The sequence below is a fragment of the Meriones unguiculatus genome, chromosome 2 (assembly GCF_030254825.1).
Source record: "Meriones unguiculatus strain TT.TT164.6M chromosome 2, Bangor_MerUng_6.1, whole genome shotgun sequence".
Lineage (NCBI taxonomy): Eukaryota > Metazoa > Chordata > Mammalia > Rodentia > Muridae > Meriones > Meriones unguiculatus.
In genome coordinates this window covers 116,859,062-116,873,087 of record NC_083350.1, presented here as the reverse complement: position 1 = coordinate 116,873,087, position 14,026 = coordinate 116,859,062, and the positions used below count along the sequence as shown (strand labels likewise).

The following is a 14,026-nucleotide window of genomic DNA, read 5'->3' as shown; positions in this document are numbered from 1 at the left end:
TGAAAACTCACTAACACCTCTTTATTGGTTTTCATAGCAAGAGAAACTTGGCGACATCTGCTTCTCTCTCCGCTATGTCCCTACTGCCGGCAAGCTGACTGTTGTCATTCTGGAAGCGAAGAACCTGAAGAAGATGGACGTGGGTGGCTTATCTGGTGAGTCCACGGTGACTACTGATTGCTGGAAACGCTGTCTCGCTGCGGATGCAGAATGCATAGCACACATGCTGTGGCTCCCCACTCCTTAATTGATCGCAGCTCTCTCTCCTACAGAGCTGAAAGCAGCCTCAATTCAGCCAGCGCAGTGCCCCAGGAAGCCACTCTTAGTTTATTGGAATTGGCAAAGAAGATGAAATCTATTTTCCTTCACCATAGCCAAAGTATCAGCTGTCATTTCTATGTCACTGAAAGCTAAAATGTTGGCTTCTTGTTTGAAAGGCAATGCCTGTGACAAATTATAGTTTTGAGGATTTGTTAATTCACCCTCAGTATTAAAATTTCTATTTTACCTGAGACTTATTAAGTTAGGTATTTGCTAACCTGACATAATTTTTCTAACACTTTTTATAAAAGACAGCATTTCAAATCTATACAAGTGTCTGCAAAGAAACCCAGGAACAGTTTGTTTAATTCTTTTAATTTGACAGCTTCAGACTAGGCTTTGGGCTTGAAAGTTCCCTGTAACCCAAGCAGGACATAACATAGTAACAGAAACTCTTTCACAAAGCAAAGTCAGCTCAAGGACTCACTGCTTCCAGGGCTGATCGTAAATTTTTCCTCCTCTGTGTGGTTAAATCAATTATAATTTTAATGTTCCACTAAATCATTAAGGTGTAAGGGATTTTCCTGACATGCCACAAGGTCATCACAAATAGATGACAGTTGTCATTGTTTCTAGCTGTGGAATTTCAACAGACATGACTCTTTATTCTGTGATGTTTTTTTTTCTGATAAAAAAAAATAGTTCTAAACATCACACTAATGCAGCACGGTGAGTTTATACCATGAAACAAAACATCTGAAAACTGTTGAAGCTGAATTCCATTTATTGACCCAGTGATTTAACAGCCAAATCCTGCTATCTGCATTTATTTCTTTGAATAAATAAGGGACCTTGAAGAAGCCATATTCTTTCATGTCACTAAGACTCTACTTAATGTCTTGCTTTCATTTCTAATTGTGTAAATTTGAAGCTGTAATGTAATAAGCATAGTTTCTCCTAAAAATATGTAGAATATTTTATGCACTTCTTTGTAAAACATATGCACAGAAAAGTATTAAAAATTTTACAAGTACAGTTTACTCCCAGATCACGAATTAGCATCCTAAGGAGACTTAAGATGCCTTTGACCTCTCTCTTTGCCCTGGCTAAGTAGCCATGCCGCATTAGGAGTGGATCTGTAGCACTCATGTCTTCTCCAGCCACTCCAAACATCCATGAGAATCACGTCCACTGTTCAGGGCTGCCCTTGACTCCCTCTTAATTAATACTGTGTTATCCTCTGTAGAGCTTCACCACAGCTTTACCGAAACACTATTAAAACATCCTTTTTCTGGCTTCATTTGGGGATGTACAAAGGACTTCCCACCAACACAGACAGCTACTTCAGCTGATCCTCCTTCAAGACTGTGGTCCTTTTCTTCTCTGATCTCTTTGCCAGCCAGCCATTCTCCCCTTCAGGAGCTGTATGAGGAAAACTGGTCTAGCGGAATACGTTTCTGAGTGGTTACAGTCAAAGGCATGAACAGGAGCTCACTGCTAGCAACCCAAGCAAAGAAAAGCACCAAGGAGGACTCCTGGCACCTGTCACACTAACTCAGCATTGTTACACAGCCAGAGGCCAGATCTAGTTGAGTATCCATCAGACTGTAGTCTTTTTATTCTCTCTCTCTAAAGAAAAGCAGAAAAACCATAGCAGCTTCAGAACGCACTGAACCTAGATCCACCCCCATATTTGAATTACCTGGAATGATTATAATCATTAGCAGACCCTAATTTTAAGGGCTTCCTGCTGCCTGTAGAATTAAATCATAATTATCCTAATCACCTAATGTAGACACTTTCAAGCTATGCCATTCTGCAGCCCATTTTAGCCAATGGACCAGCACAGTCATCTCATAACAAGCCATGGAACATGCTGCTTCCATTCTCAGACAATTTCCTTCCTCTGGAATTCTCTTTCTTCCAACAGTGTCTAGCTAAACCCTCCTCTCTCTTCAAGCCCAGCTGAACACTTCTTATTCCTTCCAACTGCTCAACAAATGTGTACCATGACTATACTTTGAGTCAGGCATCAAGCTGAGCACTGGGTTAGCAATGGTGGATAAAACAGTCCAAAGACCCTGCTCTCCCGCAGTTTTCATTTTAATGTAGGGAGACAGACAAAGAGCCAATAAATTAATAAAGCATGCAGTGCCCTGAGATGTCATAAACAGTAGGTAGAAAGGAGGCAAGGAAGTTGGATAAGCCAAGTTAGGGAAGTTCTGGGGTTTTGTTATGGTCGTGGTTGTTATTTTAATGAGGAGATCAGGAAAGATCACATGAGTAGCTAACATTCCAGGCAACAATAGGGCAGCAAATGGGAAATAAGCCATGGCTTCATGTGGGGCACGAGGTGGTTTCATGTGGTAGGAATGCCTTTTCTGATCCATCTCAGCAGAACAAATCTTTGTCTTTTGAAATTGCCACTAGCAGTTTGTTTACAGTCCTCTAACACCACACTTCTTTCTCACTAGACTGTTCTGTATTTATGTCTCCCACAATGCTCTCACTGAGCATAGCTGCTGAATGAATAATGAATTATTTACAGAGGAGCTGTGGCCTGAAAAGCCAGTCTTGCATTTCAAAGTTGCTTAACCTACTTACCATTAAAGCAACTTTAAGTACTTGAATGTGTTGTCTCAGAGTAAGTTGACCTATGTACAAACAGACCACAGTTATATAAGATCTCATTCCAAGTGATTCAAATGCCAAACTACATTTGCCAGAAATGGCTTGTTAACTGGAACCAAAGCTGGCTCTTCTGCCAGAGCTGAAAGCACACTCTGCCACTGCTAACAATCGGGCTTTGTTTTGAGGTCCTAGAGCTCAAACTCAGTAAGCACTCTAGCACAGAGCCACATGTTGACACTGGACAGGTTATTTCTTCTTCTAAGCCTCTGTTGCTTTGGTGACAAAGTGGAAGTGCTAAGAAGACTCCATTAAAGGCTTATAATGAGAAATAAGTGAGAGCCAAAGTTAAGTGCTTTACCAAAGATCACTGTGGAGATTTCAATTAGTAACTTTATCAAAGCTGTGAAATGTGAAATCAATGGATCATTTAACCAACTGCTTGATTTGGCATTGGTTTTGGTGGGGGTTGGATCTCAGCTATTTGATAGAGGAGCCAGATCAGTTCTGGATAATCAGGAGTCGGGTTTTATACAGGCTCATAGTGAATTCAGACAATCAATAAAACATGAAAGAAAATAGGAAATGGACATTTAAAAATATTTTTCTTACTGGTCTCTGGCAAGATCAGGTAGTTTCTTTCTCACTGTGTTCATTCAAAATGGACAACATAACAATTTTTGCCTATATCACACTCACATTGGAAATGCTCAGTTCCAGTCCTTCGTTCTCATAATGAGAAGTATAATTGGACTACTCAGAAATCTGCAGCAGATTCATTTTTTACTTTATTTTTGAGAATTTTCTACATGAGTGTTTATATAATTCTACCCTACCCCCAACTCCTCCCATGTCCCCCACTCAAGTTCCCAACCTTGTCTTCTTAATCTATTATACCTATGTATGTAACATTATATGTATAATGCACATACATATATAGTAAATACAACCTGCTAAGTCCATTTAGTGTTACATGTATATGTTTAGAGCTGACTGCTTGGGATTTGATAACCTGTCAGAGGGTTCATCCCAGGAGAAGACTCTCTTAGTGGGAGTTAATTGCCTGCAGCTCTTCTTCTAAACGTGGGACATTAATGAGATTTGCCCCATCCGAGTTGGCACAATATGGTTATCTCATCCATCCTACAAACAAGACTGTTCTTCAGGAACAAGGGCAATAAGCTTGGAAAGGAATTTTTTTGCCTGGTGCTTAGAGAAAACTAAGTCTTCTTTATAGTAGTATCTCATCTAAGACTGCAATCTTACCGCCGTCTTTTACACATCCGTGCGTTAAGAATGAGACCCCCCCCAGCCCAGTAGTTAAAAGTACATGCTGCTCTTGCAGAAGGCTTGTGCACAATCCCCAGCCCCCAGCCCACAATTCCCTGGGAGTCCAGCTGTACAGGATGTGACTCTCTGGCCTCCATGGGCATTTCGCTCATAAGCACAGGCACACGCATGCTTACATAACTGAAAATAATAAAACTAAATCCATACAGCCAGGCATGGTGCTACACACCTTTAGTCTCAACACTTGTGAGTCAGAAGCAGGCAGAAATCTCTGAGTTCAAGGCCAGCATGCTCTACAAATCAAGTTCCAGGACAGCCAAAATATACAGAGAAACCCTGTCTCAAAAATACATACATACATACATACATGCATACATACATTCAAAAAAAAAGAATGAATCTCCTTTTTCTATTTTGTGCTCATGGATATTACAAAAAAGAAAACTAAAGGCTCTTAGAAAGACAAGGCATTGGAGGAGTTGAGAATTCTTAACCCCTACTGTGGAATATTTCTAATGTACCATTTAGCTTTTCCTACATAGCCATCTTCAAGATGGAGAACATGGCTCCTAGGTGCCTCCACTATCTGGAACTGAAACACAAAAGTCCTCAGAATACGTAAGGCTGAAAATGGAGCCTGGGAGAGTTGTTGGAAATTAGAACATTCCTTAGAAGCTGTAGGATTCTGGTAAGTATAAATCCCAGGGAATATGCTCACTCAACGAGCTCTCCATTTTCTTGTCTTCTCAGAATCACAAGTAGATTCTCTCATCTCACCTGAGGCTTCTGGCAGACTGTCCTCCTTCCCAGGCTCCACATTAAAGAGAATGTTGCACCACAAAGCTGTTCCTTTCCTAGTTTCCTGTAGTGAGCCCACCATCCTTATGGACATTTTTCCATCATTTCACTGCTAGAAAACTGTGTCCATGTTAAAAAAAAAAGTGACAAAAAGTATGCAATCCCTCTCCTTTGTTGAGGCTTAAATTTACCTAATTTTTTTAGGCAAAGCATACCAAGCATAGGGGAAAGAAGGTTTGGCAAACCTAGGGAAAGGGCTGGTACCATCAGCATCTGCTCCCAGGAGGCTGATGGACATTAAGGAGCAAGTGAGGATGCCAAGAGGGGGAAGAGGTAGATACTGAGAGGGCTGAGAAGTAACAGCAGATGAGTAAGGTTTGCTTAGAGCAGTGATTCTCAACCTGTAGGTCATGACCTTTGGGGGTCAAATGACCTTTTCACAGGAGTCACATATCAGATATCCTGCATGTGAGATATTTATATTACAACTCATAAAAGCAGCAAAATTACAGTTCTGAATTAGCAACCAAATAATTTTATGGATGGGGTCACCACAGCATGAGGAACTGTATTAAAGGGTCTCCAGATTAGGTAGGTTGAGAACCGCTGGTTTAAGTGTCCTCCATCATAATTCGCCACAGCCATGTCCTCTTCTGCTGTCTTCTTCCTGGACATCCCCAATCCAAGCTTATCACTCACATCATGACAAGAAGCCAGTGGTGGCTAGGACAGTGATCTCAGAACTCATGCCTCTGGGGTAGGAAGATCTTGGTGTGTTTGACTCCCATAATGAGATGCTGCCTCCAAAAAAACATTAAGTAACTTGATTAGCAAGCATACAAGCATGTAAGGAAAAAGTGCCTAGCCAAGATATGTTGATTTCAAATAAAGAGCACAGGGGATTTCAAGAAGCAGCAACTATGACAAGAAGGTGATGGTGTGAAAAAACTGGTACTGATGCTAGTAAAAGATTAGTGTGTGCCTCAGTGAGAGCTACACACATGCACACAGATACACATACACACACATGTACATTCACACATACACACAAATTCTTTGTTATCAGATGCTATATTTTAATTGTTTATTAACTTGTCTTTTCTTGGTCCACTTTTCTACAACCTGACAAGTATAATTTAGGAAATATGGCCACATTTAAACACTCAATAGCATTAAGAAGGAACAGCTCCCCTAATCCCAGGTAACCATTAGAGTCAAGATCGTAATCAGCAGAAAGAAAGTATTCCTTCAGGAAGAATTTATTAACAAGTGACATTTGACTAACTTGATCAGAATCATCAGGAGACATACTAAAATTTAGCATTTTAAGAACCACCTCAAACTCAGTTCTAGGGGGAGAACCTGAAGTTTTAAACAAACCCACTCCCATGTTGCTTATTCATCTTAAACTCCAAAACACACACGTTGAAAGCTTAGGTGGTACACCATGATTTTAACTACGGTCCATGTAAGACAAGTCCTAAGATAGAATAATAAAGGAAAAGAAAATACACCCTTTGATTTCTATACGAGAATTTTCTCAAATAAAAGGTTGTATTTCTTTTAGGAATCTAGTATCCTCTTCCCGAAAAGTGTCCTTAACCACATGTTAAACATGTGTCTTTTTCCTCCTCAATCTCTTTTGCTGAAAGAGGAGACCAAGGCAGATGTTTTCTTTACAGGCTCTGCAGACATTTCCTCATGCCCTTGACTACCTTCCTATCTGTCCATCTATTGGTAATGAAAGCACAACGAAGAAAACCGCTCCAAATTCAATTGACTTGAACTAAGAGCCACCAGTCTGGGAGCTAGGCCAATAAATAAACAGGCAGAAACTTATTTGAGCCAATTAGATAGGGATATGCAAATTAATTGGCCATGATATCAGGGTCAAGCAATAATATGCAAATGCACTAGCTTCTTATTGAGCTAATGGGACAGGAATATGCATAGTAAGTTGGCAGTGATGTCAGAAGCTTCATCATAATTTTAGGCTTGAATGTTACAATATAAAATTAATTCTGCAACATTTCAAAATGCACAATTATAATGTTGATAAAAATAATAGGAAGCTCTGGGAAGTGAACAGACTGTTCTAAAAAGGAAATGGCAAGTCTTGAAGTGGCGTGGTTCTAGAAACTGAGGTCTTAAAAAGAATTATAAAAGAGTAATAGTCAAACCTAATGCAAGTTGAGAAGTAGTCACAGTTGATAGTATGACAAAATGGAAAACTGCAATCAATGCTTAAAAGACTGAATGGTTTGAAGGAGCTAGGAGACCCAGACACGGGGACCAGCTGAAATCAAGTGGCAGGCTGAGATATGCTTGCTCAGAACAGTAAAGACAGCACTCCCTGCAAGCTCGGTGCCTTCAGCATGTCGCAGTAACTCACCACACATCATCTGAGTTCCCACTCCCCGCCAGACACCGTGCTTGTCCTCAGTCATGTGAGAACAGTCACCTGTAGAGCACACGGAGGGAAATTTTCTAGGTAGATGCTCGATGTGTGCTAATTGATCTAATCCTATTTCAAACCACAGAAGCAGACTGTTGTTAATGCCGTTTTACTGATGGAACCAAACCACAGTTTGGTAAACAACTAGCCCAAAGCCAAAGAATTTGTATTTGGCACAGCTAGGACATCAACATAGTCCATCTTCACACTCCATTAATAAAACACGACTTTTCTGTCCCACCAGAGTCAACCTGAAGAGCAGGTAACTAACTACATTTTAGAATGAAAGACATCTAAAACTTCAACTTCATTTCAAATATCCTTTAATCCCAAACAGAAATTCCACCAAAGGAGTAACGCATATAAATGACCTAGTTGCTAATGTAACTGGTTGGTTGCTTGATGTCACTTGGTTACTTACACAGCAAAATGGAATTAATGAGTCTGTAAGACCAGAAATCAGATAGTAATAGATTGCCATGTTTCTTGGAGATAAGTCGGCACACTATTTTAATATTTGATTCTTTGTGCAAAATAAAGAGGGTATGCTTTAAAACAGTGACACTCTAGCCCTATCAGGGACACAGCAGAAGAGAGAATGTTGAACATGATGGAAAAGAGTTCAACTATAAGGAATGTGAGGACCTTTTAGGAAGGAAAAAAGTCTAATGAAGATGTTTACCTGCTATTCAGTTTTATCAATGGCTGATTCTAGGAGGGAGCTTGTGACATATCTGGAAAGGAGATAGTATAATATGAATACAGATGCTTCCAATCTCCCGTAAATTGCTGCAAGCTTTGGTGGTGCAAAGTTACATATTTAAATATTAAAATATTTTAATTGAACCAAAAGTAATTGACAAGAATTGAATTTTCAATAAACTACTTAACATGAAAGTAAAGATGAGCTGGGGAATACTAAAAGAGGAGTCCTCACATGGAGACGTAGAAACGATGCTTTCAAAAGCTCCTGATGCTTTCACTAGTCATCATGAACCACCCAACCCACTTTGAAATAGTGCGTTCCCAAGCACTGACTAATGAAACTTGGTGAGTAAATGAAAAATCCCTATATGAGGCAAGCCCAAAACACAGATGAACTTTGCTACTGTTTGTATATTATCTGTCCCTCAAGAGGTCCATGAATGGATGGCTCCCTCGTTGGCCTGCCATGCTACCAAGGAGGGGCAATTTAGAACCTTTAAATCATATGTCCTAGTGGTAGGATAGGTAGGGCATTGGAATCCTTCCTCTCCTTGCTTTCCAGTTGCTATATGATGGGCAGCTTTGCTCCCTGACCACCAACTCCCAACGCCTGACACCCCCTGTGTTTTCTGCTGTTATACTCTGCCTCATCTCAAACTCAAAGCAATGGAAACAACCAACCATGGCACGGAGCTTCCAAATCAGGAGCCAAAATAAACCTTATAAATTGCATACTTCAACTATTTTGTCACAGGAACAGAGAGTTACCATATATTTCATTATGGGAAATCTTAGAAACAATTCACTGAAAGAAAAAAAAATATAATCCAAATTAGATTACGGGATTATAGACTCAATGTAGGGTTGGTGCTATCCTGAAGATTCTGTAACAATGAGAGGGAAATACCCTGCCTTTATCCATGTGTGGAGTATATGTAGCTATGGTCACCGGCCTCAAAATAGACAGCAGTGTCAAATGACTAGCCAACACAGAAGGGCAGCCTTGATAGAGGGATCAAGGGACTGTCTATGAAGACAGGCTAAGAAGTTTGAGACTTTGTAGTCTGGAAAAAGAAACCAGAACACAGACATGATTAAAGTCTTAAAATCATGAAAGGCAGAGCTAGAGTGGTACCCACCTGCTCATTCGACAATACTAGAATTAAGAGGTGACCTTGATGTTTAAAAGAAAATAGATGAAAAGAAGGGCCATTTGGGGTGATCTCAAAGGTACCTTTCCACTCAGAAACTCTGTCAGTTTTTCTTTGCTACCTTAGAGTTGGGTGGCAAACACTAGTTGAGGGTCTGGAAAGACAGAAATATAAGGCAGACATCGATAGGTAAGAATTTTCTGTGATACAGGCTTAAAAGAGGACTTTGCTACACCTTTTGTGTTACCCCATCAGAACCCCCTTGGCCACACCTCTGCATGTATGTGCCTGGCTGTATATCCCAGATGGTCCTCTGACTGCATCTTCTCCCAACACCTAACCATTCTGTCCCCTTCTCTTATTCAGTACATGGAAAAGAAATGGTGAGGTTTGGAATTTCAAATAACTCACTGGAATAACAGAAGCATTCCCAAATACTTCTTCTTTTAACATTTAGCAAATGTCGGTGTTTCCTCTTCCTCTTGTAACATGGATGCCTGTTTGAGAAGCCTGTCACATCACTTAAGTTTGCAAAGTCTAGATCTCATAGAAACATGAGGATGGATCCTTCTATCACTCGGCAGGTAAGAGTCCTCAAGGCTCTCCCTGAGGACTGAAGCTCAGCATCACGTCAGGCAGCTCACAACCACTCCTAGCTCCAGAGAACTGATTCCGCCTCCCTTTCTGGTCTTCAAGGGCAACAAGACATGTTGCGTACAAGTATACAGATGCAGACACGTAAAAAAAAAATCTTTAAAGGAATGAGCCACCATTTTATGAACAGTGTAGCCAAGCTCGTAGCTGACACCCGGAACCTTGGCACTCAGGAGTGAGGCACAATAATCAGGAGTTCCAGAGCACCACTGGCTCTAGAGTGAGACCATGTCCAAAGGAACAACAAAAAGTAGTTATTATATAGTCATTTCTCCTTTTTGCGTGCAATTGTATGTGTGGTATGCATATACATGTGTGTGAACACATGAGTGTATGCAGGTGCATGTATGTATAGAGGCCAGAGTTAAGATTAGATATCTCCCTCAGTAGTTCTCATCCTATATACTCAGCAAGGGCCTCCCACTTGAACATGGAACTTGATCAGTTTTGCTAATTTACTTGGCTTACCCAAAGCATCCCCTATCTCTGCCTCTCAAATACTAGGATTCGAGGCAGGACACGTGCCCACATGGAGTTACATGGGACCTGGGAGTCCAAACACACAAGCTTGTATAAATCATAAGTTCGCATGTCAACTTCTCCCAAATCCTATGTCCACTTTCAAGAGGACATATTCTCTAACCCTTACTCCTCATTTCATTTATAGATACACTACTCTTTCCTTCTTCATAGCTGTGCCATATGCTTTACTAAAACCTACTATAAAAACACAGATTGTTTCAACCTTTTCTCCCATTCTCACATATATATCACAAAAAAAAACACCTCGCCTAGCCAGAGACAAATGTTAAAAAGTCCTACCACTCTGCTGATTTTTTCTTTCTCTTCTGAGTGCTCTGATTTAATTTTCCTTTCCCTTAATAAAATTCACTTGGCATCATACAGCATTGCTATCATACTAGCACCTTGAGAAACAAATAAAACTAGAAAATGTAATTCTTGAGATCGATTGACTATATTAGCAATCATCTTCAGAGATTTTACTTAATTCTCATTTTATTCTCTTTCTCCACCAGCCAAATTGGCTTAAAAAATGAAGTGGCATACTGTCCTCAAGGGCTCAGAGTTGTACAGACATACACACATTACTGTAGTTACATCTCAATGATGGTCAAAAGGACATTTTCCAGGGACGAGATAAAGATGTGAGCCACTGGTCACATCTTTTGTCCAGTGTGAGAGGAGAAGGCCGCGATTCGGTATGACATGCCTGCTACCTTGTGGGTTGTCTTCCTCAAAAGAGGGAGGCAGAAGAGCAGAGCAGCACTGCCTTTGTGATGTCCTAGGGCCTTACTTTGGCTGTGCATTATTTTGGGGGGCTTCCTATTGTTTTCCCCCAGAGAGAAGAGATCTTCGGTGTTATTGAGGAAAACTGACTTTTTAACTTAAAAACATGAAATAAGCCCTTTCTAAAAAATCTTTTGGGATGTTGAAACTGCCTTTATCTGAGACCAAAGCAACAAGATTGATTGCCTTAAGAAATCCATAGATTTCAAATGACTGATGTCAGGCAACAATATGGCTATGTAATTAATTAACACATCCCCCCATTAACAAGCAGCCTAATGTACTTTTAGTGATAGTAGGCTTGCAGTAATATTGCACATACATATGTGACTGTGAAATTACATATTCATCTACTTGATAGACTGTGATTCGCTCATAGACTTCCATTTTCTGATTAATTAAGGACAGAAATGTGTTCACAAATGGTAGTGTTTCAAGATGTTTCTAGAATAACAGCTTTTAAATCATAGGAACACAAGAAATAAAATAAACCATAGCCTCATCACTTCTTTTAGGATGCAAGTAAGAACTTTAATACACCAGTAAGTCCCTTAAATATCTTCTTGCCCTTTAAAGGAAGATGCCTCAAAGACAACTTAAGATTGTGTGTAGTTCTAAATCCTGCCTTCATCATTTAAACACACACATATGTATGTATGTATGTACGTATGTATGTATGTATGTATGTATGTATGTGTGCATGAATATATGCATTGCACACAAATGAGATCATATCACATTCATTATTATTTTACTCTGCCCACTGTAGTGTATAACAGAGATCTTCCAGGCCCTATGTGTTAAGCAGCCATGGCATCTATTGTTTGTTTAGTACTTTTTCTGAATATTTTATCATACGTTTAGTAGTTTTTCTTACCAACTAAACTCTATTTGGAAACTATCTTAAGCAAAAGTTTCCAAACAATACATAAACAAAATAATGAGCTCTTGGATAGGAAGAAATGAAAAGAAAGAAAGAAAGAAAGAAAGAAAGAAAGAAAGAAAGAAAGAAAGAAAGAAAGCTTCAGCTCCTCCTGAACATCAAGCCAAGTCAACAGGGGGAAAGAAAGCTTTCATCATTCCAGGATGAAAAAGTCTGAGAAGCAAGACTGCAACTTGGTAACATAGGTGGATCTCGACACTGGAAAACGTAAATGTTTTCTACAGTGCCACCCAATGCAGCTAGACGATGGTTGCGTAAGAGCTGGCACCCACCCTGTACCAGAAGTGACAAGGGTGATGAAGGCAGAGAATGGCATAAAAGGCAAGTCAGATCCTCTAAAGATGGGCAGGGTGGGCAGAGCTGCGCCTCTTCTTTCTTTGGCTCAAGGATCTACTTGAAGATGAGAATGTGACTCGTTTCTTATTAAAGTAAAATTGTGCTTTCCCAGAATAAAAAGAATGAAAGAAAGCTTTTCTCAATATCACTGTGATACAAAGAGCCCCTAAGTAGCAGTAAGAAGAAGAAAGGCAACGGGAAAGTCTTCGTTTTTCTAATATCCCTAAATTTGCTTGCTGCTGCTGCTGCCTCTTCAACTGGCTCCTGTTGCCGAAAAATAAAATGATACATTTATACAGCCTCATCATGCATAAATAAGAAGGGATTTTAAAGTAAGATGCAATTACCCTAAGTTCAAAACCTTAAAAAAAAGAAAAACTGGGTTGCTTAAAAGACAACCGGTGTTGATTGCAAAGAGTTGTCCCCTACCAAAAAAGAAAGAGAAAATGAGAGAAAATCAGATGATCAACTTGAAAATTTCCAGACTTTCATCAACTATATTTGCAGGAATTTAGCTCCATTAAAGCACACTCAATCCAGCAGTAGTGCCGATAGCAATGTGAACACCCTAGTGACGGAGACTAGAAGTAAAAATACACCCTTACGAAGTCAAAGGCAACATTTTCAGCAAATGTCCCAGTTCCCAGTCTTTACCAAACATTAACCTGTAGGAAGCTGTTCTTCCTACAGGTTGTTTACATTGAAAACAACTTGGTTTTTACAGCACAATCTACAATACAGGGGAAAGACTGGAAATGAACTAGCCTGAAGGCTTCAATGACAGAGATGCTCCCATTCAGTATACTTAAACATCGGCTTTACCCTTCCTTGAAATACCTATTCATGCTTTGAGAATCTCACTGAAATTTAAAAAAAAAAAGTTCAGTGACAGAGATTTTAAAAGAGGCATTGAACACTTATGAATTATGCAAGTCTGAACTTTCATTTTAATAACATCATTAAAATATAAACACCTTAAAGGCCTCCCAACAGGAATTTAACTTTGTAGAATGCTTTCTGTGTGACCTGACCTTGCCAAGAGGCATGCCTAAGGCGTGATTTAACAGTTATTACAGGCCAGAGCCTAATAATAAGTAGGTATCTGAAAATGCCAGTGTTTGTCCTTGCTTCCTTGGCTTCCAGTGGAGATGTAAGTCAGCCATGAACAGGCCCTCTACTGAGAGCAGCCAACAGGGTACAGCAGTAAGGACACAAACTCTGAGTCTAAAACCCATGACCTTTCAGTCCCTTAGTCTCCTCATCCATAAAATTGGGAGATTAAACACAGCTTCGTGGCTGCATTCACAAACGAGATAACATTAGGAGGAGGTTCCAAGTAGAAACTGTCACATAACTGCCAGTTATTCCTAAGCAAGAGAATATTCTTAGTTTCTTTTTAAATTTTTCTGTATCGAAGCTTGATTCTAGGAGATTGTGTGTTTAGCTGGTATAATTAGCCCAGTATATGCAAGGCTCTTAGGTGTTTGCGGCAGCATT

The 14,026-nt window shown here is 39.9% G+C and overlaps 1 protein-coding gene across 3 annotated transcripts in view; it reads left to right on the top strand.

The window, feature by feature from the left end:
• Syt1 (synaptotagmin 1) overlaps positions 1-14,026 on the top strand; it is a 551,311-nt gene that overhangs the window by 460,444 nt on the left and 76,841 nt on the right. For all 3 annotated transcript variants that reach the window (XM_060378023.1, XM_060378024.1, XM_060378022.1), the window contains one exon: positions 38-155. In XM_060378023.1, coding sequence (XP_060234006.1) covers positions 38-155 — 118 coding nt within the window. The remainder of the gene's footprint in view (positions 1-37; positions 156-14,026) is intronic.